This window comes from Hemicordylus capensis, chromosome 6 (assembly GCF_027244095.1).
Source record: "Hemicordylus capensis ecotype Gifberg chromosome 6, rHemCap1.1.pri, whole genome shotgun sequence".
Lineage (NCBI taxonomy): Eukaryota > Metazoa > Chordata > Lepidosauria > Squamata > Cordylidae > Hemicordylus > Hemicordylus capensis.
This window is the reverse complement of record NC_069662.1, coordinates 54226580-54253288: the sequence shown is the minus strand read 5'-3', so window position 1 is coordinate 54253288 and position 26709 is coordinate 54226580. Positions and strand designations below refer to the sequence as shown.

At 45.8% G+C, this 26709-nt stretch overlaps 1 protein-coding gene across 1 annotated transcript; it reads right to left on the bottom strand.

The window, feature by feature from the left end:
- Positions 1–8416: 8416 nt before the first annotated feature.
- LOC128331321 (somatotropin-like) lies at positions 8417–16744 on the bottom strand. The gene is made up of 5 exons (XM_053264667.1): positions 16741–16744; positions 15686–15849; positions 14419–14535; positions 12027–12182; positions 8417–8802 (listed from the first exon to the last, which is right to left on the bottom strand). The coding sequence occupies exons 1-5, from the start codon at positions 16742–16744 to the stop codon at positions 8602–8604; spliced, it is 642 nt and encodes a 213-aa protein (XP_053120642.1). The 3' UTR covers positions 8417–8601.
- Between the last annotated feature and the right edge of the window lie 9965 nt (positions 16745–26709).

Sequence of the window (26709 nt, the reverse complement as noted above, 5' to 3'; positions counted from 1 at the left end):
GTGGTAGGTGAGCAAGACAGCTGCCCTGGTCACAACACGCATAGGGACTGCCATTGCCACAGGTGTCAGAAAGAATTCCTGGACACAACTATCCAATGCAGATTTAAAAACCCTATCTTTTAAGACCAGGATTGGAAAGAGTGCTCAAAGTGGAATTTGGTGGCTGTTTTATGCAAAGAATATTCTCCTGGATTATTTGGCATAGGAGAGAATATTCTGGAGAATGATTCCACCCATGCTATTAAATGTGTTGGAGAATATTCTTTTACAAGTCTAGTTTGGAGCTCATACAGTTTTGAGAGAGTAGCTGGGGGTGGAGTTCTGCAAAGCTTCATCATTTATGCTGTAACGGTTGTGTTTTAAGGCCTGTTGCTCCTTGCATTTCTTCCTGCTACTCCACACAGGAGATACTTGGCTAAGTAGACTGTTGGCTAAGAGGGGCTCTCATAAGACTCCAGGTGCTGTATCAGGCTATGAGTGTAGGCAGAAAGGAAGGACTCCAAAAACCACCATAAGAGAAACGGGGGCTCTCGGTGAAACCCAGAGGCCCCTACCACCCTAGTTGTGCCTTGTCCTGGCTCTTGCCACCATACATAGTTAATGGGCTCTGTGCAGCCATGTCTTAAGCCATTCCTGATATCATTTATTTCTCCCCATTTATTAGGAACTCATTGAGGAAGAACATTTCAAAACAGGCTTTCAGGCAGGCTTGGGTTGAGACTGCCTTGGTCAGCCTGATGGATGATCTTCAACTGACAGAGGGAGTACAACTCTGCTGATTCTTTTGGCTCTCTCAGCAGCTTTCAATACCAGTGACCATGGTATCCTTCTGGGTCGCCTGAGGGAGGTGGGATTAGGTGGCACTGTTCCACAATGGTTCTGTTCCTACCTTTCAGATAGATTCCAGATGGTGTCACTTGGAGGCTGTTGTTCTGTAAAGCGAGAATTACTGTATGGAGTTTCACAAGGCTCTATACTGCCTCTAATGCTCTTTAACAGCTACATTAAACTACTGGGAGAGATCATCAGGAGATTTGGTGCAGGGTGTTATCAATATGCTGAGGACACCCAAATCTTTCTCCATATCAGCTTCATCAGCAAATGGCATAACGTTCCTAAATGCTTGCCTGGAGGCGGTAATGAGCTGGATGAGGCATAACAAACTGAAGCTGAATCCAAATAAGATGGAGGTACTGACTGTGGGGGGTCAGGACCTGAGAGGTGGTTTAGATCTGCCTGTTCTCAATGTTCTCCCCTGAAGGATCAGCTACATAGCTTGGGAGTGCTCCTGGATCCCAAACTCTGATTTCTCAGGCTGAGGCAGTGGCCAGGAGTGCTTTTTATCACCTTTGGCTGATATATCATCCATGCCCATTTCTGGAGATAAATGACCATAAAACAGTGGTGCATATGCTGGTAACCTCTAGGTTTGACTAGGGACCATATAACACTGATTCTGAAAGAATTGCATTGGCTGCCAATGTTTCCGAGCAAAATACAAAGTGCTGGTCATTACCTATAAAGCCCTGAATGGCTTAGGTCCAGGGTGTTTAAGAGATCACTTTCTTTGTCTCTCTATTTAAGAGAATTCTTCTTCAACAACCCCACTGCCTCTCAAGATCATCTGGGGAGGTCCAGTTGAGGTTGCCACCAGCTCAGTTGTTGGCAACTCGAAACTGGGCCTTTTCTAAAGTTGCCCCGGGACTCTGGAACTTGCTTGCTAATGAAATTAGAGTAACCTCTTCTCTGAATGTTTTTAAGGAACCCAAAACATACCTGATTAGTCAGGCTTTTAGTTTATAGTTTTAAAGTTTCAGTTTTTAGAGTTTTTCTTGTCTTTTAAATTGTTTTAATTATGTTAATGTTTTAATGGTTTTTATATTGTGAACTGCCCAGGGACTTATTGTATAGGACGGTATATAAATGCACTAAATAAAATAATAAACAAACAAACAAACAAACAAACAAACCTGACCGCCTATTAAGATCATCTGGGGAGGTCCGGTTATGGTTGCCACCGGCTTGTTTGGTGGCAATTCGGGATCGGGCCTTTTCTGTGGTAATGCTCCCTGTTGAATTAAGAGCATCTTCTCTGCTTGCTTTTAGGAAACAGAGATGCACCTGTTTTCTCAGGCTTTTAATGGAAAATAATTTTAAAATTATTTAATTTGTTTTTATCCTGTGAGTTTTTTTAATTTATCTTCTGAAATTTAACTGTTTTTATTCTGTTTTACATTTGTTGTGTTTTAACTCTGTGCTAGGCATGTGCCCGAAATGTTTCAGAGGCCATTGTAAAGGCCTCCGAAACGTTTCGGATTCGGGGCCGTTTCGGCGTTTCGGCGCCGGCGGGGGTAGTGCTTTAAGGGTGGGGGAGGGTGTACTCAGCCCCGTTTCTGCCATCGGCCGGAAGTGGCCAGAAGTTGTGAGTGCGCATGCGCCCGTCGTGCACGCACGCACACGGCAGAGGGGCGCGCGGGCACACACAACGGGCGCACGTGCACTCGCGACTTCCGGCCACTTCTGGCCGATGGCAGAAACGGGGTGGCAGGGAGGAACGCTGCTGCCCCGAGGGGCTTAAAACCGACAGCGCACCAGCAGGGGGAATGCGGCGAGAGGGGTGAGTACACCCTCGTCCCCCCCTTAAAGCGCTACCCCCGCCAGCGCTGAAGATCTTTGTGCACATCCCTACTCTGTGCACTGCCTAGAGATGCACATATCAGGCAGTATTTTACACTGACTTGACAAAACCTAAATCCCACCCCCACCTTAGTCTGAGAGGAAGACACTCTGCACATGCTCCCTCACACCTCTCTCGTTCTTCTTTCAGATGCTCCAGAACTGAGCTCTAACACTGAAAATGGATTCCCAAGATAAGCCTCAACAAGTGCAGGTGCAGGTTCAAGTTAACCCTGCTGTCACCCTGGGATAATGGGAGGCCTTGTAGCCCACAGGAATAAAAACTCAGAGGAGTCAGACCCTCAGATGTAGCATCTGAACAATTCCCTGATATGGAGGGAATTCTGTTTTCCTTTCGTGATAAGGATATATCTACATGAGCAGGACCCAATGGTTAATTAATAGGGTCCTGCTGCAAACGCCAATCTTTCAACCATCTGCCACCAACCCACTCCAGATTAATATACCTAATTTAGATTGTGTTGTGTAAAAAACAACAACTTATCTATTAAACACATGTCAATCCTCCTTTCATATTCATGATGTGCCCGAGTAATGTCAAATGCAGGTCAGAGCTCATTTTGAGGCAGAAATTGGCGGTGGTGAGGAGGGGCTTCAGCTATAGAATATGAGACATAATAAAGGAAAAACCAGTGCCTCTGAGTAGGTGCAGAGTTCATATGCTCTACCACAGCCTGCTTTCACAAATCTGGAATTGGGATTTGGGAATGTGTTGTGTGCAGGTCCTTGGCATAAAACCTTTTGCGTTCCAGACAGATTACACCCAAGCCGTATACAGCTTTCACCAACACAACACATCCTAACTATTTATTTTTCACTTGATGAAGTTTCTGGTTAGAGAAAGTAGGGGTAAATATCCATGAAAAATGGTGTGTGTGTGTGTGTGTGTGTGTGTGTGTGTGTGTGTGTTGATTGCATTGGAGTGCTGGCTACTCCCGATTTATTACTTCAAAGCAAAGCTGTTGCTGTGGGTTCACAAACTCTAGTATTTAGAGAACCAGCCATAGGAGAACCCAAGGGATGGTGATTATTTTGTAGTAATTACCTTGTGCAGGCAGTACCCTAGTGGGTTTTTTATTTCTTATTTTTTAATAAGACAATACATAAACATAAATAGTAAGACTGATACATAAAGACATCCATTAACCATCCTTCCAGTTATGTAAATAATTAGATTGAGGAGAAAGACTAAAATTATCTTGATTTGTGAACAGAATAAAATCTGACCATTTAAAAAAAATATATCATTAGAATTAGTTTGACCTGTTTGAAGACGAATAATATGAGTCAATTTTTCAGATATGGCACTGTGCCACATAGATTGGTACCAAGATGTCAAAGACATAGTTTTATGTTTCCATTGTTGTGTATTAGATAATCTAGCTGCAGTTAACATAAAAACTATAAGATCCTTAGATGATAATGCCAAATTAACTCCCGAAAATACCTTTAATAGAGCTAATGCTGGTCTCATTCATATCTAACTTCTGTTGTGTAATTTTACCCATTTCTAAAAAGACCTCTGTCCAAAAGCAGAAAATACTGGGACAGGACCAGCATAAATGGAAGTATGTACCCCTATTACCACAGCCATTCCAACATAATGGGGACAAACTCTTATTGATGTGGGATAATCTAGAGAGGTCAAATACCACCTGTGAAATTTGAATTATTATAGCAATGGTTTATATGTATAGTTAATGTGAACTGCGCAGATAGGTAAGCAGGAAGTCAATATTTACCTAATTAAATAAATGGATGTAATTTGAATGTAAAGCTATTGCAAAAGCCAATAAAAATTTAAAATGCAAATACCACCTGTGAAAGAGCTTAGCAAAATTCTCTCTAATTTGGGAAGAGGTAGAAAACACTGGCTTCCATTTCAGTATTCAATTCCATTGTGAGTTGCTAATAGTTTGTGGTAGGTCATTTTCCCAGGCCAGCTTAAGGCCAATTAATGGATCAGATGATTGAATTATTAAAATGTTGTATAATCTAGAAATAATGCCCTTAGAATCTTCTGAAGCCTTTAATATTAATTCTTCAAACACAGTCAAATTCCTATTAGCCTTCTTAACTATATCAGGATGTAAAATAAAGGACTGAAACGGAAGAAAATTTAACCAAGAGTAAGCTTATTCATAAACTTATCCCGAAATGGTTTAAAATCAATTGGCTTATCCAAGCAATAAAAATCCTTTAATCTATTTGCAACACCTCCAAAAGCATCAAGTAATTGGGAGCTGGTTTTGTTTTGAGAAGGAAACCTCCCCCGCCACTGGCGCATGTTTAGGGAAGAGATTGGCAGAGGAAAAAGAAGAAAACCTACGCAAATAATGGAACAGAAACCAACCCAGCACCTATCCCAGCATGGCACATCACTTGCCTCTGACACGTCCAACTCCAGCCCCAGCGCTAGGAGGGTCCGTCCATTCCCCATCGGGACATGTAACTCCAGCACCTCCGCCTTGGAGGAGCGCAAAGAACAAAAGGGGCTGGTTTGCCGCGGGAAATACCACCCAGAACTCCTCCTCCCTCATGCAGCAGCAAAACGGGCCAACCATCACGTGGTTATGTGGACTGGGTTTTTTCAGACGCAGCCCCGTAGTCTGTTTGGGATGCCGCCGGAGCTCAGTCGCAGAGCATATGAAGTCAGAATAAGCGAGGTGCGGGAAAGGCACATGCTGTACTTGCTCAGGGACACTGTCACCACCGAGTAGCAACAGAGTTGCTACTCTGAAGAAATAGAAGAAAGATAAAGGGGGAAAGGAAAACCTTCCAGATCACAAGGGGGTGTTTTTAGATAAGATGACTTGCATCAGCTTATCTCGAAATTAAGCACTAGATTTTTTTTCCCTTAAAAGGGGCATTTCATAAGCAGCACACTATAATACAAAAGTTCCTTCTGCACGCAGCAGTCAACGTTTACAGACACAGGAGCTCCAAAATGTATTCTGCTTGGAGAATCACAAAGCATAATAGTTGCCTCTCCTTCTCTTCATTCTCTACCCCATCAGTAAAGTTACAGAAACTGAGGACCAGTGTTCTCTAATGTTTTTCATCTGTGTGAGGAATGAATTTTGTTCTCGGTGGCAGTATCATGGCAGTGTGTACACATGTGCATTCAGAATGGGCCCGTCCTGATTCAACCTGAGCGGAATCTAAAATAAACTGAGTGGGCATCAAAAAACGTGTTTGAATGTGCACATGGTCACACCTTAGAGGGAACACTGTTGAGGACTAAGTAATTCCACATAGGACAGTGCAGCAAACCTGGGTTTGCCACCAATTATACATTGGACAAGGATTTGCAACCAATCCTACCACTCTGATCAGTGTACCTATATAAATAGGTGTTTTGTCTCATTCACACTTTCCATATTGTGGAGAGGAGAGCTGGTCAGGAGAGGAGAGCTGGTCTTGTGGTAGCAAGCATGACTTGTCCCCTTAGCTAAGCAGAGTCTGCCCTGGTTGCATATGAAAGGGAGACTAGAAGTCTGAGCACTGGGAGATATTCCCCTCAGGGGATAGAGCCGCTCTGGGAAGAGCAGAAGGTTTCAAGTTCCCTTGCTGGCATCTCCAAGATAGGGCTGAGAGAGATTCCTGCTTGCAACCTTGGAGAAGCCACTGCCAGTCTGTGAAGACAATACTGAGCTAGATGGACCAATGGTCTGACTCCGTATATGGCAGCTTCCTATGTTCCTATATAAAGTGTCATAGTACAAGGAGAGGAGAGCTGGTCTTGTGGTAGCAAACATGAATTGTCCCCTTTGCTAAGCAAGATCCACCCTGGTTTGAATTTGCATGGGAGCCTACATGTGTGAGCACTGTAAGATATTCCCCTTAGGGGATGGGCCGCTCTGGGAAAAGCAACTCTATGTTTGCATGCAGAAGGTTCCAAGTTCCCTCCCTGGCATCTCCAAAGTAGCACTGAGAGAGACTCCTGCCTGCAACCTGGAGAAGCCGCTGCCAGTCTAGGTAGACATGCATCTTTTTAGGTGTACAGCTCAAAAACAAAATGTAAATGTACAGTGTGAAGCAGCCCTGCAAAGCCACCCTTGAAAACTGTCTTGTGTCAACTGCACGTTCCACCTGATTATTTTAGTGCTTAAAACTTGTGATAATTTGACTGGAGGGGAATTGTGTACCTGAAGGAGAATTTGGGGCTCAGGGTGGGCATGTTGAAGAAATGTTAATGAAGAGAAGACAATGGATTATGAACATGATGGAAAACAACCAAGCTGCACCCTGGCCACAAGGAAGGAAGCATGGAGTGGGAGGGGATCAGTGCAAGCGAAGCCTGTGTTCTGCCTTCCAGGGAGTTATCCAGACGTGGCTTCATGCTTCGGGGTATCCAAAGAGCGAATCTGCTTCGGAGCAGATTCGCAGCTGTTTTATTCGGGTGATTAGATGGCCGTTCACATAGGGTCGGTTCTTGTCAGCATTCCCTGCGGATCCTTTTCCTGTGTGCGTTCCCACAGCTTGCTCTGGATTTTTTCTCCAACCAATCACATCCCAGAGGAGGAGGCACGATACCTTTTGTTTTTGTTTTTGTTAGTTTGACAGCTAGTTGCGGAAGACCAGCGAGATAAGTTGTCAAGCAGCTGGATCAAACCACAGAACACTTAACCCGAACCTGACAAATCTGACCCAAGTCTTTGTTGGTTTTTTAAATGAACTTGACTTTGTGACTGCCTTCATCACCTCATGCTGCCCTTCTATGGTGACCAGTGTGAGTTTTGAAAAGATTTGAATTACTGGCAATGGCTCCTACACACATCATGGGATAAGTGGCAGGGCATACCAGAAAGCTTGGTGTTTGATTTTTTTTTTAAACAAACAAACAAACAAAAACTGCTGCTGCAAATAGAGGCTTTTTTTTTTTTTTTAAACCATGGACATAATTCGGGCCAAGCTAGAATGCATAGCAATAATTCGGGGGAGAAGCAGAATTGTGTGTGTCCTGGTCCCTGATAGCTCGCAGGGACTTCAGGGTAAATCCAGCTGATATGTGGACTCGCACCCTCCGTTCTGGAGGGGCTGTGAGCTAAAAGTCATGTGTGTAAAAGTAGGTTTCAAATTGAGTCATGGCTCAATTTTGAGTCTGTTTTCAGCGACAGAGCTCATTCCCAGTGATTGGAATGTACGAAATGCTTTAAAACATGTGCAGAGTGCCAGGGCTTGTTTTCAAAGAGGACTTAACTCTAGACATGTTGTCTTCCCCATTCCAGAGGTGATAGCTCTGATGTAGATGAGGGGAGTATCTTTTAGCATCAGTAGAGTGCCTGACCTTCACTGCTGCACAACTGCAGCATACCTGCCCACATACATCCGAAAGTAGGTAGTAAGCATTTCCAGGTTGGAGTGTGTGATGCCCAAATGGCAATGATCTTCTTACAAATTAAGCATTTGTAACACCCTCCCATGTTGACAGCATGCAGCAGGTGACTCCCCACTATTTTTACCTGTCCTAGGTAATACAGAAATGGAATATTTTATTGGGGTAGTTTTTAAAAATTGTTTTTAAAACTGTAAGCCAGTGGCCATCACCAACCCTTAGAAAAAGGTTGAAAAGTGAGGGTGGAAGAGAAATCTCTTCTGCCTTCAGGTGGTGCAGTTAATTTCCCCAAACCCATCTGCCTGGGGGTGTGATGCTTTTAGTTGCAGGATAGAAACACGCCACAAATAGAAACACGAAAGAAACACTCCACAAGTAGGCTTAAAGCAAAGCATGTTTATTCTTCAGAGGTGAAACTGCTTTTATCTTAAGAAGCACAAAGGAATATAGAGGGGCCTCACGAAGAGCAGAGCTACTATATGCAGAACATTTTGGTCTCAGCTTGGCTCAGATTTTTCCCTTGCACAGGAGGTCACAGAGTAGGCATCAGCAGAATTTTCCTGCACTCAGAAGGCAGAGATGTTACAGTCGTTTCCCCCCAAACGCCGGCATTTTATCGTTGTAACATAGATCTCCACCTTGTGCAGGTCTGTCTTTAAGCAGGAAAAGAGGCCATAGTTTCTCACCACGGAATCGTCAGTCCGGAGGTTGACATCCAACTTGTCATTGGTGGGTATCTGAAGGCTTCGTGAGTTCCCTCCCATGTCCTGTGAAAACATATTGTTGCAAATGGGAAGAGGAAATGCGAAAATGACATATTGCTGAAAATCCAAAAGTGGGCAGATTTGGATAATTCCCCAATATTTGCATCACTACTGATATAGCAGGGGCGTAACAACCATTAGGCAAGGGGAGGCGGCTGTCTGGGGGCCCCCATGCCTCGAGGGGCCCCCCAGAGGCAAGTCACATGACTATATATTGTGAAGTGTGTGTGTATCAGTGAGGGGCCCATTTTAAAATTTTGTCTCTGGGCCCACTCCAGCCTTGTTACGTCCCTGGATTATAGCTACCATTCTCTCCCCCCTGTCCCTCCATATTGTGTATGGATAGGAGTTGGCCTTGCATTGGCCATTGGGGATGGGAGAAATGTGGAGGCAGCTTGTAGTTTTGTTACTACAGGTACTGGCAAGCTGTTTAATTCTCGCTATCCTCACAACCTGCTGAAGAGAAGTCAGGCCTGATCAGGCCTTTGAAAGCCAGCGCTGTAGCAGATGGCTGAGGCATGGTGGTGGTGGCGGCTATAATGGTGGAGCTGAGAAACTGAGGCAGTCATGTGGGCCACAGCAGCAGTAGTGGCTGTTTTCCCCAGAACTGTGGCCTAAGTACATTCTGTGAGGGGAGGTCAAAACTAAGGCTGCTTCTGTCTCACTCTTTCTAGGGCAGCCAGTATTCTGATCTTCAATATACCATTTCTTGACAAGGTACTCAGGTGAGAGAGAAGGCAACTCGATTCCAGGGGTTTCTGAATGCCACTTATTATATGGGTCAAATTCAGTTTAGTTTGTAGTCTGGATTCAGGACTGAAACAGCTCTGGTCACCTTGATAGATTATTTTCACTGGGAACTGGACAAGGGGAATGTTTCCTTGGTTCCATTACACCTCTCAGCAGCTTTTGATACCATCAAAGATGGACTTCTTGGCTCAGAGAGGGCTCAGGGGCATGGCATTTTGGTGACTCTGCTCCTGTCTGTGGATGAGGCAGTGCTGCTAGGGAATATCTGTCCAATATCATGGTCATTGGGTTAGGATGTACTGCAAGGTTCTATCTTGTTTGCCATGCGGTTTAACATCTACGTGGGGAAAGATCATATGGAGAACTGGAACTGGATGTGATCAGTATGTCTTATCTCTACTTTCCATTGCAGTCCAGAGAGGCTGCAGAGTAGGGATGTGAAACCAGTTCGAATTCAAACTGATTTGAATTCAAACTGGTTCAAATTTGAACAGGTTCAGTTCGGTGGTTCAAATTCGAACCGAACCAGCCATCAGGTTCGAGTTGCATGTTTGAATTTGAACTGAATTGGAGGGGGGTTGATTTGAAACGGTTCAAACCAGTTTGAATCAGTTTGAACCTCCAAAAGTTGGTGGGGTGGTAGTTGGCAAACCATGGGTGCCTACCACCTAACCTCCTAAGCAATCGAACACTTGTACGATTTTTAATGAATGGGGGGGGGGGATGTTTTTTGAAATATCTTTAATTATTTTTCTCATAGGGTATAACAGGACTCGAACCAGCCCATTATCCCCTATTGTGGAGCACTTAGGGGCACAAAAATGGGGTGGGTGGTTGGCACCCATGTGTGCCTACCACCCTATAAGAAAAATAATTAAAATATCTCAAACATTCATAAAAAGTCATAGGAGTGTCCAATTGCTTCAGGGTTTGGGTGGTAGTTTGCACCCATGGCTGCTCCACAATAGGGAATAATGGGCTGGTTTGAGTCCCATTATACCCTATGAGAAAAAAATATTTCCCCCCCAAAATTCATAAAAATCATACGAGTGTCCAATTGCTTTGGGGGTTGGGTGGTAGGCACCCATGGGTGCCAACTACCACTCCATCCCACTTTTGGAGGTTTGAACCAGTTCAAACCAGTTCAAAATGGTTTGAATTCAAACCGAACAGGGGATGGGGTTCGATCAAAACCAAAACTGAACCACCCCCTCCCGGTTCAAACCCGGTTCAAATTCAAACTGAACTGAGCAAACCGGTTTTGTGCACATCCCTACTGCAAAGGTTCTGAATTAGCCCCTGGGTATGGGCTAACAAACTGAAGCTTAATCCAAATGAGATGGAAATGTTCTTGGTCTGTAGGAATGCAGGTCCAGTGACAGAGATGCAACCTGTTTTCGGTGGGATTACGCCCCCACTTGAGGAATCAGGTTCACTGTTTGGGTACTCCTGGGCCGAGCTTTGCTCCTGGATTCCCAGGATTGCTTTTGCCCAGCTTAGGCTGCTGTGCCAGTTGCACCCATTTCTGGAGAAGGCAGACTTAGCTGCCATCATACGTGCCTTAAGTTACATCTAGATTACACTCAACATTTTGGGCTGCCATTGAAAAGCGTTTGGAAACTACAGGTGAAACAAGCTGCTGTGGCAAAACTTCTCATTAGAGCTAGGTTTCTGGAGCATGTGACTCTTCTCATTTATTAGTTTAATAGGCTTCTAATCTGTTTTGGTTTCTAATTTGTTTTGGGGCTCAATATATAGCTGGTTTGCATTTAAACTAAAGGACTTGGCACCGGGATACCTAAAGGAACTGTCTCCTTTCACAAGAAAATGTCCATCATCCACTCATATCAGATGAGGAGGCTCTTCTGCACATCCCTTGATCTTCCAAGGTGTAGTTTGCAGCTGGCAGGGATGCATGAGAGGGCCTTTCTCCATAGCTGTGCCTAGCCTATAGGACTCCCTGCTTCAGGAGATCTGTTTGGGCCTTTCCTTGCTGATATTCCATCATAAAGTTCAGAACGTTTTGTTCTGAACAGAACTTTGGATTGTCCAGTTGTTTGATGTTCCTCTCATGGCTGCTCTCATTGAGTGTGTTTTATCTGTTTTTATGCCGTGATAGATAGATCTGTGTCATTGTAAACATTTTTAAACTTTGTTTTAAAAACCTTGTAAGCTGCCTTGGGTGTTCAATGTGGAGGTGTGAGGCAGAAATAGTTCTGAGGGGTGTGTTTATATATCTGAATAAGTACACACCTATTCAGCCTTACAGTTTTCTAAAGATTAAAAATCCCTACACTCTAAAGTGTCTCTTTGTCAGGAAGATTATTCAACCCCCATATTAAGTTTAGTTGCTTTTTTTAGTATCTCCTTGAATTCCACAATAATTTTTCTGGTAGAACCATCAGCACTCCAGCTGTGTTCTAAATGTAACTGTTTGACAGTTTGCACCCTTGTTACCCTGGGAGGGGACGGCTTACCCCAATTAGAGCCTGGATACCTTCTTCCAAATCTCGGAGTTTTTTATTCACTCCTGGCCCAAAGGCCAGTCTGTTCGTGAACTCCCCGCTCGATGGCATCACAGGGCCTATCCAGGAGTGAATGATTGACTGGGAAAACCTGAGCAGCTGCAAGTCCTATCATGGTGGGAAGGAGAAGAAGAAGAGTCAGTTTTTTGAAACTGTCAAAATCGGTCAATAGCCACTGTGGTGGGTGATCATGGGAGCTGTAGTCCAACAACATCTGGGAACCCAAGGCGGGGATGCAAATCCAGTGATGTCTTGGGACCAAAGGCTGGGAACCCCTGAGCTAAGCCACAGTTCTGTATGCCATCCTGGGAATTGTGGTTTAACTGCATTTTACAAGCCAAGATATAAAATGAGGATCAGGTACAAGTTTCACATGTACCTGATTTGCAATCAAACCACAGCTCCCAAGTTCAGACAACGCGCAGAACTGTGACTTAACTAAATGGGATGTTTGTGTTCCAGGAGAAGAGGAAATGGGGTGGGGTGTGGGGTGGGTGGGAGGAGAGCATGGACTGAGCCCTCCTTCCCGCCATGTTCACAGTCCCAAAAGATCATGTTTTCTGGGGTCATCTGAACACTGTTCCATCTTACCCAGCACTGTCTGATATGAGCACAACTGCACATGATGTTGGGTGATCCATAACTGGATCGCCTGCTGTTTTTAAAAAGTTTCATAGTTGGAGAGGCAGACAATTTTCATTCAGAAAACTGTGGTGGGGGGGGGCTTTCAAACCCCCCCCCCACACACACATACACTGAGGTTCCCAGCAGATCCATGTCCCTCTGCGCTACTATTGAGCTTTTAAGAAACAGTGAGAGACCCACTTATAGATCTGACACCATGCCCAGTTTGGCCCCTTGACATTCAATGGCTCTCTAAGGCCTCAGGTGGGGCAGCTTTTCTCGTGAGGCCATGTGAGGTGATGGCCCCATGGGGCAGCCAGTGCAGGCACCCCACCCCCTGCCCTGGGCACCACCCTACCTGCTTGCTGCCGCCGCCCCACCTCCTCTCCACTGCCCATCTTTTCACGTTGCCCCCACACCACCTTGCCCCCTCACTGGCCCCATCCTGCTCCCCAGGCACTGCGCCTCTTCTCCCTTGCCACTGGCCTCACTTTCTGAGCTGTGCTCAGGGGTGAAACTATAATAAGGCAGACCGCTTCAAAGAACCCACCGTGCCCTGCGTCCCAGAGCCACCAAGCGTCTGGGAGGAACTGCCGAGCTCCTCCCTCCCCCTGCCAGGGCTCCCACTGCCAGCTGCCTCCTTTGGCCACTTGCTCAGTGCCCTGGCCCTTCTCCTTCCATCGGCCAGACTCCCACTCATGGCAGTGGGGGAGGCGGCACCACAAGTGAGGAGGCCACCTGTGTTCACGATGTGGATATAGGCCCACTCACTCCCCCCCTTGCTCTGCCCCTAGCTGTGATGCTGCTGCTTGCTGTTTGCGAGGCAGTGTGGAGCATGCATCCAGTGGCAGCTTTGCCTGCTGTTCTCGCCTTGTTATTGCTGCTCTGCTATGCCGGCACCAGCTCTCCCACTCTCTCCTCTTGTCCCTCTACTCGAGGACCAAACTTGTCTGGTTTGACTCTGGTCAGGTTTGGTTTGGGAGGAGAGAGAGAGAGAGAGAGAAGCAGCAACACAGTGGTGATGAGCAGTGTTCCCTCTAACAGGGATTCCTAGCAGGGGCGTAGCAGCCATTGAGCGAATGTGTTCAAAGAACCTGGGCCACCATGCACCAGGGGCCGTGCCTGGTGTCCCAGCCATGCCCCTGCATCTGATATCAGGTGCAGGGGGCATGGCCATGTTAGCAAACAGGGCCGCACACCCTGTTTGAGAGTAAAATTTGGCCAGCACCACGTTTGCAGCGTGGCCGGGATGGCTTCTCCCTGCTTGCAAAGGCAGGGAGAGGCATTCCCGGCCAGGCTGGAAGCCCAGCACTGGCTGAAACTTCTCAAAAATGGGGTGCCTGCACTGGCTGCCGCATTGGGCCATCACCCCATGGGGCCATCACCCCAAAAGGGGAATCTCCTTTTTGCAGCAGCCTGGAAGAAGAGCGTTGGGGGCGGGCGGCTACAAATGTACCATGTTGGTTTGAAGGAAATAGATGCTGCTTTACTAGCAAACGGGGTGTCTGCTCCCATTCCCAGCATGTATATTTGTAAAGAAACCGAGGTCACAAAAATGTCTGGCATTTTCAGCCCTCTCTCCTCACAAGGAATGACACCGCTGTACTGCCCCACCACCCAGGAAACCGCCACATGTGAAACACAAGCTTAGATTTTGGAAATCCATGCAGCTCTTTCACAACACATGGGACACAATGTGCCCACAATGCATGGGAGATACCTGTGCTTGCTGAATTTCATACTTGCTTGAGGGTGCAGGGATGCTTTCAGAGAAACATTCGGTGGTATGAGCATGTTGCATGGCGTACTGCAGGTCATCTGGCGAGAGGGAAGCTTCCTATAAAGAATGCCGCAAAACTCCATGAGGACTATCTCTCCTTCCACAGTAAACCAGAAGGGCAACTTAGTTTGGAGAGGGGGAAAAAGGAGAAGTGCCTCAGAAGAGAGGGGCTGGGGCTCAAGTCAGTTTGGGCACAGGGCCAACTCAAGACTCTCTGATCCATGGGGCAGGACATCGAAATTGCAACCACCCCCACCAACCCCAGTACCGACTGCCAATAAGTGAGGTGGGGCAGCACACTCCGTGGGGAAGATCTCATGGGGACATTCTCATGCCAAACCTCACTGAAATGAATAGGGATTGCACAAGTGCACTCCTGTGCACTGCCCTAGTTCACTTCAATGGGACTTGCATGAAAAAACTTCCCAGTAGATTTTCCCATGGGTCAGATCTGTCTTCCTTCCACATTGCCACCATGAATGACACTCTAAGAGTGTTTCTAGACAGCAGTAAAAATAAGAGCCATGCTGGAACGTTGCTTTTGCAAGGATGATTTTACTCACCTCACTCACGCCAGTAGGCATCTGTTGCCCAAACCTGGGCTAATCGATTCTTTGTCCAGATGGACAGCAGGGTCCTCCAGCAATTTTCTCAGCTCCACCTGCTGGGCAGCTTTTGTATTCTGTGATGAACTGATGGCTCTTTTTTCATAGTGAATGGTGGTTCTTCACGGAAGGCAAGAGCTGGTCTGCAGGTGGCGCTGAGAAAAATCACACTAAGATAGGGGTTCCCAACTGGTGGTCCTCCAGATGTTGTTGAACTACAACTCCCATCATACATTGTGGCTGGGGATGATGGAAGTTGTAGTTCAACATCTGGAGGACCACCAGTTGGGAACCCCTGCACTAGGAACCTGGTGTCAATCTGGACAAAGTATTGATTAGTACAGCCTTAGACAATGGAATCCTACTGTGGTATGGGTGTGAAGTCAGTGTTTCCTCTAACAGGGATTCCCAGATTTTGACTACAATTCTCAGAATCCCCAGCTGCAACGGCTTTTGCTTGGGGATCATGGGAGTTGTAGCCAACCACATCTTGGAATCTCTGTTAGAGGGAACACTGGTCAGGGGGAGTTTCCAAGTCTTTGTGTGATTTCTAAGAATTGACACGAATGGTTGGCAATCCTGAACAATAGCCCAGTACTCACATACTCCCTCAAGGTATCTGTTGCAAACGTGTGAAGACCATCGAGCCTTTGTAATAGTCTGGTAATCAGGGTGCGGAAGGGAATTCTGGGGAAGGCCACTGTTTCCTGAGGCCATTGCAGGGCCAGGACAACCACAGCAACAGCGAACAGAGAGGGCGAAGATCCTGCAAAGGAAAGCGAAGAGGGCTAAACTGGTGAGATCAGGCTGCAAGCTAAGCTAATCAAAGAAAGCAAAGCAACACTTAAACAATAGGTGAAAACGAAGTTCTCCAAAATAGGCATTTGCACGTTGGCATGTTTGCTGTAGTTGAGCAGCTAGATCAGACCTTTAAAGTTTTCAGCATCTTTTCAAATTAATAATGAATGTTACTTAATCGGAACTGTTGAATAGCTCAGGTTTTAGATCTTGCAACCAGTCCCGACAAGACCTCATCTCTTTTGTGCATTAGTGAAATGAAATGTTACTAAACCTGAGATAGTCCAAAAGTAATACCTTGCAAGCATGCTTTGCAAAGACTCAGCTTCTTTGCAGATTTACTGAACCTGAACTGCTTTCTGGTAGCTGTTCAGGTGGCTATACCCACTGTGTATTGTTGTGCCATAAAGGGGATTAATATCTTGTCCCTTCTTCCTGTTTTAGTAATAAAACTAGCTGATCCCGCACAGAGCATCTGTGGCATCCCCCCACAACTCTCTCACTCGCTCTCCCCCCCCAACAACTCACTTGCTCTCTCCCCCAAACTCTCTCACTCTCTCCCCCCCAATTCTCTCTCTCGCTCTCCCCCCCCACAACTCTCTCACTCGCTCTCCTCCCCCACAACTCACTCGCTCTCTCTCCCCTACAATTCTCTCTCTCGCTCTCTCCCCCCCACAACTCTCTCTCTCACTCTCTCCCCCCTCACAACTCTCTCACTCGCTCTCCCCCCCCCAACTCTCTCGCTCGCCTTCTTTCTGCCACGCATGGCCTGTCTTGGAGAATCAATAATATAGATAACTTTGCCAGTCTATATGGCTTCCTGTTGGTAGATATATTCTGAAAGGGGGATTTACCCTACCCATGGGCCTGCTGCTTGACAAGGATATTCAGTTACAGTTGTTCATACTATCAAATGAAAGAGAACCTGGCTGAATCTTGTCCTGGGAGGACAGGGGAGATTGGTGGTAATGGGTTCCCTGATATACATTTGGGTAAAGTTCCTCCTAAACTTTAGGGAAACAGGAAGGTGGTGGCAGGATTTAAGTGAAATAAAAGGTGAAAGCTTAGGAACTCACCCCGAATTCACCACATATGGTTGATCCTGATCAGAGCATTTAAGAAACACTCATGAATTGGCTGGCTTTAGGGACATAGGAAGCTGCCTTCTACTGAGTTAGACCATTCGTCCATCTAGCTCAGCATTGTCTACACAGACTGGCAGTGGTGTTGTGAGCCTCCTGGCTGTCACTAACACGACTGTAGTCAACCAGAGTACTTTCGACAGCACCACCTAACCCGGCTTTGCAGCCTGGCTTTTAGCCAGGGTTAAGGGAGCGAGCACTCCCTTAACATGGGTTTGCTGTTTGTCTGCAAGCTTGGGCTGCTTCCTGTCTGGCCGCACCTAGAGTGCCCATCTCCTGGGGGAATCCCCCAATGCACTGCTCTCGGTGCGCAGTGCATTGTGGGATTCCCGGAGGCTAGGACTCCAGCACTGCCTAGCGCAGCAGAGGATCATCTGGGAGCATGGTTTGCATTCCTAGCAACAATAGATGGATCATCGCTGGGGGTGGGGGAGGTAAGCTCTGTGCAGTCTTCCCTCCACCCACCTGCTCCCCCACCTGCCTGGTTGTGTGGATGGCTTCTGTAAGTACAAAGAGGTCAAACAACACAATGCTCTCACGCCTGAACACAGCAGAAGGGCTTTCCACTCTCTTAAGAAAAGAAGAAAAGATATGCACAAGTGGCTAACCATTTGGACACACAGCTGTTTTTATGGGTGGATGGTGCTAAAGGCCAAATAGAGATGGTTCTACATCTCATAGGCTTGGAGTGGTTCCTTGATATACTTCCCACAAACACATGGTATTGGACCAGGAACCTTGAATAACCGCCGAGGCTGCAGTCCTGGCAGACAAAATCTCCTTGTGACAGGAAAGAATGGTGGGAAGCCAGAAATCTTTTCAGAGGGGATACAAACCACTATTTGGGAACCACTATTCCCAGTAACCTGAGCAAACTCACAAAGGCAGGGCAGATCACAAAACTACTCCTAATGCTCTACCAGGGAGTTATCTGCTCCATCCTTCATGATGAGGGGTAAATGTTGAGCGAAGCCACTTCGGAGTACACTAGCGGCATTGAGGGAAGCAGCCCCTCCCCTCTGCTCTCAAGTTTGCTTTTGATGCAAGTTCACATGGCAGACATCCGTGTTTTCCTTCTGGCCAATGAGTGGGTAGGGGAGAGATTACTAAAGAGCTTCATTTGCATTTGTAAAGAGAGTATCCCTCTGATCATGCTAATGATTCTATGTCAATGCCTCTCCCAATTTGTTTTCAGAAAAAGTAGCTAAAACCAGCATTTTAAAAACCCAGAAATACCTTGAGATAAGCTAGAATTTGCAAGACAAAGCCCGACTTGTGTGTGGAGTGGGTCCAAGCATCTCGAAGGGGCTTCGGGGTAGGTTTGGCTGGTGTGTGAACGCACACACTCTCTTCTGAAGGAGATTCAGGGTAGAAGCCCTGTGTGTAAAGCCTCCAGGCAAACCATCCCATGTTTTATCTGTTTCTCCTGAGGAAAGGCGGGGGATTTGAAAAGGGATTGTCCCCAACGTCCCCCCGGGACACCTTCAAACCCTAACAAAGTACAATGGATTGCACCATCAGTACATGTGGAATTGACAAGAAAAGAGCTGGCAGAGCTGGCAGCAGCAGCAGACACCACGGAGATGCCCAGAATCATTGTAGCAGCGGCAGACCAACCCCCCAGTCTCAGGCAAAAAAGTGCCCCTCCCTCTGACTTGAACCAGAACAGTGTAGACTGACTCCCAAAGTTCTTTTCATACCCCTTGAGATTGAGAAGCCATGGCTATCAGAGTGGTAGAAATACTACAAGTGACAGACTCAGTGAAAGGGGAGGAGAATCCTCCTAAACAGTCTGTAGCCACAGAAGGCCCTAGCTGGATCTCTCCCCAACATCGAGAGGTAATTTATATCAATGGAAGGGAGTTGGAAGCTCAGAGAGATCTGGGTTCAGGAGTTACAGTGGTCCACCAGGACTGGCGAACTGAAAACCAACTTCTTCCTGGACAGTCAGTTTGGGTGGGACCTTTTGAATCCCCTAGAATTAGTCTGCCAACAACTAGAGTCCAAATTTCCTAAAAAGGATGAGTTGGAATATGGATTGTAGGGGTAAAAGTCAAAACCAGAGCCTCTGTTTTGCTAGAGAATGATCTGATGGATTTAACAGAGATGATTCCTTGAAGCTAAGCCCAGAGGTCAAACCTTGTATCAAACCACCCGTGCTGCTGTGTTGCTGTGAAATTAAGGAAAGAACTGGATTCTAGCAAAAAAGTGGTGCAGTCACTTAAAAAAGACAACTGGAGTCTTCAGCTCAGCAACAAAAGCAGCTGCACTCTGCCAATGAAGACCCCTTGACTTGTACTGAAACTTGGAAGACTAAAAATTGACAAAGAACTTGAGACTGAAAAACTCCTACAAGACAAAAAAGAAAGGACCATAGCAGTGCTGTAAAAGAAGTTGAAGAACTGCAGTCACAACCTTTTAAAAATGATGTATCTTCAGAAAGTCTTGGAAGACCTGAATCAGGCAAAGAAGGATGCACAGAAGAAAAAACTGATGGACATGGAAACAGCTGACTATGAGGTCATTCACACCTTCAAAAACTGTTGATCCCACCCAGGTTTGGATCTGTGTGTTCTCCTAATTTTCGGTAATGTGGAAGCAAGGAGGGAGAAAAACCTGGGTACCTTTCCTCCTACCTTGTTTCCACACGATCACTTCTACCCAGCTTTTCCTCCTAACTTGCTTCCACACAACCGAAAATTGGGAGCACACACAGCTCCCAAACCCAGGTAGTACCCAGTTTTTGATTGTATGAATGAGCTCCATGAGTGTTTGGTTAAGGAACAATCAAAAGATTGTTGACAAAGGCAACAGAATTCACGACAACTTGAGCATGCACAGAAAGTTTTACAATACATTCAAAGTGCAGGTCTAACCACCAAGGCCTACAAGTGTCAGGTGAACTGAAAGGAGGTTATATATTTGGGACATTGTGCCGGTGGTGGTAATATCAACCCTAGTTTCAAGAAAGAAACTAAAATTGAAGCTATTATGAATGGGCTCTTCCCACTACTACAAAACAAGTCCAATCCTTTTGTGGGTTAGCAGGATATTATTGATGCTTTACTGGGCAGTTTAGTCATGTTCCTGCTGCTGCCACCCTCACTGATCTGTACCAAAGCAGAAACCAGACAAGGTAGTTTGGATTGAGGCATGTCAACAAGTCTTAGACCCTACAGGCTAAGATAACCATGTATTCCGTTATACAGGCCCCGGATGTCAAACTAACCAGAAGCTAATTTTAGGTTTGGTTGAGTTAAGTTAGAATAGTAAGATAATCTCCTCACTTTGGTTGAATCTTCGGGTTATAGTTGTGGAAACCCTCTCAGTTTCAGCTTAAAGGGGGATTCACTGCCGTGGGTAATTCTGTTTTATAACACAGAGATACATTGCTTCAGGATGGAGTCACAAAATCATCTTTTAAACTCAGATGAAACCCATATTTTTGCCAGTTATACCTCCCAGAGTTTCTTGGGAAGAAGCCATGGTATTTAACCAATCTTTGTTTGGGTTCAACTTCAGCACATGCCCAGATCTGAGGATCATTTCACCTTTTGGGGGGTAAGATTTGGTAGTAGCAGTCACTGGATAATATAGTTTCAAATCACACCCATCTCTGATATTGTAAGCAGGGGTCTTACAATATGGTCGGAATTGTCTTTTCCAACACAATTTTTCTATGGATTCCTTATTTTCTAGGTTCTCAAGGCACATGCGAACAACAACTGTTAAACATGGGAGACCTGTAAAACCAATGGTCCCAATAACCTATTACAGTCTATCCTTATTTGTTCATAGCCTTTCCTAGACTTACAGTCAGAGATTCTTTAGTCAGAGATGCTGGGATGGAAACAAGCAAGAATTTTCTCAATATGCATGCTCCTTCAAAATAATCATCTTCTTGTTCCCCGAGTATCATAACTCAAGAGGGCAGTTTCTTAAGCTGTTTGTAGGCTTAGCAGCAGTTCACAGCAGTAGTTTATCTTCCCTACAGGTTTGTCAAACTGAGGAAAAGAGCCACGGTGCAGTTCCTACAGAGCTGTTTATAACAGGTGAATACCTAGTATAAGAAGCTGCTGGAGTGGGAAAGAGGTTAAATATTTAGGGAAGCTTAGACTTTTCTTAACAGACCGGAAAAGGAAAGGGAGATGCATCAAGCCAAATGAAAAAGGAGGGAAAACCACAAATGCCTCTGTGATGAACTTCATTACTGGCCTGACATGTTTTGGCAAGGTCTATCAAGCGCTCTTATTTCAACATATCTCAGTGATCAGAAAAGGCTAAGAAAAGACATCTGCTGTTCCATAGAGTTTAGCTACAAGGAGCCTCATCTGACCACTGAGATGTTGGAACAAGAGCCTTTGAGAAAGACCTTGTCGAAACACATCAGTAATGAAGTTCATCCCAGAAGCATTTGAGATTTCTCCTTCTCCTTGCTTTTTCTTAACACACAAAAGTATACCTGAGGTCATGTCCAGCTGGAAAATCACCGGGTTGTTGTTTGGAGACAGTTGTCTTCCTCTCATCTATGCTGCCCAGTGTTCCCCTCTGAACTGTTCTTATACACTAAGAAATGTTTATGGATGTCTTTCATGCGTACGGCTCATGAGCATCACATTAATGAATATATGTAGTTTTAGCAGAGAGCCTGCCTCCCCCTCATTCGGTTGTTTCATGACTTCTTGTCCATGGAACACAACACCTGAGCTCATGACATAGGAACAGAACCAGCAATGATATTTGGCATCTTAGTGCCTTCGAAAAAGCCAATGGGTTTGCATTGGGCTGAAATGACAAAAAGCTGTAGACTCTCTAACAGGAAGCCATTTGGAGAAAGAGTTTCTCAACAATGCTACATTGCCTCTGGCTTGGGAAGAACATGGAATCAATTAGGGATGTGCGAAACGTTTGGGATACAAAACGTTTTGTACCCGAAACAGCCCGTTTGGGGTGTTTTGTAGACAAAATGAAACACCCATTTTCCAGATTCAAAAGTTTTGTATACAAAACAAAATGTCCCTGTTTCAGTTACAAAACATTTTGTTGTTTCGGACCTGCATTTTGTGGTGATCTCTGAGTCAGTCTCCATTTTGTGTTTGACATCTGTTTGAATTTCCTGCCCTTCCAGCCTTCCGATAAGTGACCTAAAGCATGGGCTGACCTGCTGACGATTCCTCCTTGTTCCCATTGGCTCTTTTGCCTCTTGGCACTCTTTACTGACCCCACATTGGCCAGGGGAAGGGTCGAAGAAGGGGCAAGGGTGGGGGGAGCTCAAGGAGGGCTTTTCAATTCATTCAGCAAGTTAGTAGTCACCATTCTGCCTTTCTGCCTCATTGGAGAGAGAGAGAGAGAGAGAGAGAGAGAGAGAGAGAGAGAGAGAGAGAGAGAACGAATTAGTTTGCAGCATTGCATGCCTCAAGTTGCCATGATGCCATTCCATTGTCTATGCCTGCCTTGTTGCCAGCCTGAGCCCAGCCTGCTATGGCTACTGCATGCCAGCCTGGGAATGGATTCAGGGGCAGAAGAATGGGTTGGGTGGTAGTGCCCCAATGGGTGCCTGCCAGGCCGCCACAACCCAGATTCCAAAGGAATTGGGCAAAGGGCTGATTATTTGTGATTTGTTGAAGTTTACATATCTTTAAGATTTCCCCCCATAGGGAATAATGGAGGTTTCAGCAGACCCATAACTCCACTTGGGGGGCACCAGGGTGGCCCAGAACGAGTGATGGTATAGTGCCAACCACCCCCATAGGTTCTGGGGGAGCTGGGTTCTGTTGTTTCTGAGGTGTTCTGAGTGTAGATTCTCTGGTAGCATATGAGATTTTCAATGACAAACCATGAATCCACTCTCATATGCTACCAGAGAATCTACACTCAAAACATCTCAGAAACAACAGAACCCAGTACCCCATGGGTTAGCAACCCATGGTGTGGTTGTCACTCTATGTGCTCTACACCACCACTTGCTCTGGGCCACTCCAGTGCCTCCCAAGTGCAGTTATGCGGCTGTTGAAACCTCCATCATTCCCTATGGGGAAGAACCTTAAAGACGCATAAACTCCATTAAATCTTTAAAAATAAGCCCTCTGCCCAATTCCTTTGAAATAATTCTGGCAGCTTCCTTGCTCCCACTGGGCACTACCACCCACCCTACTCTGCTCTGGGATACCCCCTTTCCCCCCGACGTGAAGCTATACTTTGCTGAAACCTCCATTATTCCCTATGGGAAAAATCTTAAACTTCAAAAATTCACCAAAAACCAGCCCTTTGCCCAATTCCTCTGAAATTTGGGTGGTAGCTTCCACCCATTGGTCACTACCACCTCCACTCACTAGTTTTTCCCCAGGGCTATTTTTTAAATTCCAAAACATTTCAGATTTGGATTTTGCAATTTCAAACAAAATTGGGGTGTTTCGAATTGGCTGATTTTGAACAAAGAACAAAATGAGAATGTTTCAGATTTGGGCCAAAAACAAAACAGAAAAAACAAAACAAAATGCACAACCCTTGTAAACCACCTAGAGACTTGGGTAGTGGGTGGTATACAAATACGCTAAATAAATAAATAAAATAATGCATGTAGGCCTGCTCAGAAGCAAGGACTGTGCATATGTGCTTGTCATTTTGAAATCACTGCACCAGTTGGAATTGGCCTTTGGTCAGGCATTCCTTGAGAACCTCTTGGAATTGCTTCGGCTGGGGGTGGGGTTTGGTGGCCTTAAGCCAACTTACATTTTGCCAGAGCTAAGCCAACATTGGTCCTTCTCCCCGGAGCTGAATCCTAAGCTTCTGTCCCTAGCTAGCAATTTCCACTGAGGCTGTGGAGAATGAATGAATACTTTATTATGTTCCATGACTGGGGCAGGGAGGCGGGGGGAATACGACATAACCATCCATTATATCCAGCTAGTATTTTTAAAAAGTATATCAGTCACAAGAACTACAATTAACAGATCTAATCTTACAAGCAGCTGCACAGACTTTAGCCACTTTAAAATTAGCCTCAGGATTCGCTCCAGAAAGTAAATAGGCGGCATAAAATAACTCTGATTGCCCAGGCAAAGGCAGTAAAAGTGGAGTTATAAAAGAATTTCTTATTGATTGATAAAATACATCATTAAGAAAGACCTACTGAATTGACTCAACTGCTCCAGAATTACAAGGACAAACTTTTGCATCATATGGAATATCCTGAAACTTCCCAGACACCACCGCAGAAGGCAGTGCATTCCACTGAGCTAAGGAAAAACCAGCCACTTTTGGAATTGCAGGGGAAAGCCAGGAACTCTGGGGGGTTAGTGGCTTTAAGCTGCCTTACACTGTGCCAGAGCTAAGCCAATGTTAGTCCTTCTTCCAGGAGCTGAATCCTGAGCTCCTGGCCCTAGCTAGCACTTTCCCCTGACATTGGCCAGCTGTAAGTCTCAGGACTGGCTTCGTGGACTGCTCAGGACCTTCTAGCTCTCCCCAAAACCTATAACAGAGGTCAAGGGCTCTCTACTGTGGGTCAATTGTGAGTTCCAAACTTGCACTGCCTAGGCTCTTCCAATGCTCTTACCTCCATGGGAGCTACATCTGCATGCCACAGTCTATTTGCGACTCCTTCTGGGAAGACCTAAAGAATGATGGCCAGCATATTGGAAGGCTCCACATATGAGCTATGCAGGATTAGGAAAGGTCAAGGGCCTGTTTCTCTCGCTCTTGATTTGGTCTTTCATCCCCTTTCTCTTGCTCTCTCCCCCATCTACCATGCTAAGAGTCCTCTCAAGAGTGCATTAATTGACAGTGTGGTTCTTTGGTTAAGGAAAGGCATTCTTGTAGTTGCATAGTGTTAGGCTCTCTGTTTACTTGTTTGCTTCTGCTTTAAATGAGCTTATTCTTTATTTTGCAGAAGCCCTGTCTTGAGTCTGTTGCTCCACTAGGGATACTCTAATGTTGATCTGCCTTTATCTGTGACCAGTGGTCCAGAAATGTATTGCTATATGCGAAATGTTTTTAGGACTATTTTTCCCCACATAGAGAAAACAAATGGGAATAATGGGAGTAACAGCAGGAGTGCAAGGACGCACTCCTTCGTAGCCACAGAGGGGGCCCCATCTTTGCAAGTTGCACCAGTGGGGTTTAAAGGGGCGGACTCAGAGAGCTTACCTGTCATTTAGACAGATGGTTTGCTGCATGGTATGTGAGCCATTGAAAATATGCTGGGGTACATTTGTACCCCAATTACTTATAATGCTGAGGTACATTTGTACTCCAATTACTTACAGTGCTGGGGTACAAATACATGCTATCTATTATCTGGGGTACATTTCTACCCCAGAATGTATTGTTATTAACAGAAAATAAATGATACATGGTACCTGGCTATATTCCGGCTATATTGTGTAGCAGCGTTGGTAAGATTGGTTCAAACAGGCAACATTTCAGAAACACTAACTTGCAAGTTTTTGCAAGAGATATGGCTCTGCGGAACATCTTTACCCCATGTGGTAGAACAGTGGATAATGGACTGTGCAGGATGGGACTCAGAAAGCTGGCAAATGGCTCCAAATGGTTCTCTGACATCTCTGGGGCAGTTTCTGAGGCATGCCTGGTGCTTCCATCAAAGGGTTGGCTAATCTGTAAACTGTGATAATGACCTGAGCTGTAGATACAATTGCTCCCTCTTTCATTTAACAGAGCCCATTCAGCCTCTTTGGTATTTCCGGAAGCTCAAGACTATGAAGCTCTTGGAATTATGTCTTGAAATAAGGTGAGGAAAACTTGAGTGGATTCTGACTGACCAAAGGCCAGTTAAGCTACATTTTAAAGCATGTGCTGGGGTGGTGATGGCAGCAAACAAGGAATACGCTCCCGCCAGCTTTCTGACAACCCTCCTCAGACATTAGTCTTCATGGACAATCAACGTGTGAGGGGCCAAACAGAAGCACACTGGCTGGCTGCCCTTCTGTGCCAATGCACTCAGCCCTTGCCTGAAGAGGGCAGGTTTACCTTGGTCACCCTGAGGGCTTTGAGACTGGGAAGGAAAGAGCTTTCTCTTGTTGATATTCCTGGATCCCTTTGTGGATGAAGGTTGTGGGCAGTGTTCCCTCTAACAGGGATTCCCAGATGATGTTGACTACAACTCCCAGAATCCTCAAGCAAAAGCCATCGCAGCTGAGGATTCTGGGAGTTGTAGTCAATAACATCTGGGAATCCCTGTTAGAGGGAACACTGGTTGTGAGCACCACTCTTCCTATCTGGTAGATTCCAGAGAGTCGTGTCAGGGGACTGTAAGGCCAGAACTGTGGCTCTTGTGCAGTGGTATTCCAGAGGGCTTTAACTTGCCCTGCATTCTGTTTAGTATTTCGTTGAGACCACTAGAAGAGACTGCCTAGAGTTTTTGAGTGAAGTGCTATCAGTATGCTGATGACACTCAGCTTTCCTTCTATCCAGCAGTAGAAGTGCTGAACAGGTATCTGGTAGTAGGCTGGATGGGGGTTAAATAAACTGAAACCCAATCAATGATGAACCATCCCACACAGCTATACCTGATGAGAGTGGCTGGCCAGGCTGTAGGCATTGTGTCTCAGGATGGGGAGGTGGGGGCTCAAACAGAGTTGCCAAGAACCAGAGGCAGCTGTGCCTCATCCCCCCCGCCCCGCCACCGGCTGGTTAGGACCAGCTGCTACTCCTGTTAAGGTGGTGAT

Coding starts and splice junctions, on each gene's coding strand:
- LOC128331321 (XM_053264667.1), bottom strand. Junction 14,536..15,685: donor CAGATACCTTGAGGGAGTAT/GTGAGTACTGGG, acceptor CATTCTTTATAG/GAAGCTTCCCTCTCGCCAGA. Junction 8,803..12,026: donor GTATCCAGGCTCTAATTGGG/GTAAGCCGTCCC, acceptor ATGTTTTCACAG/GACATGGGAGGGAACTCACG.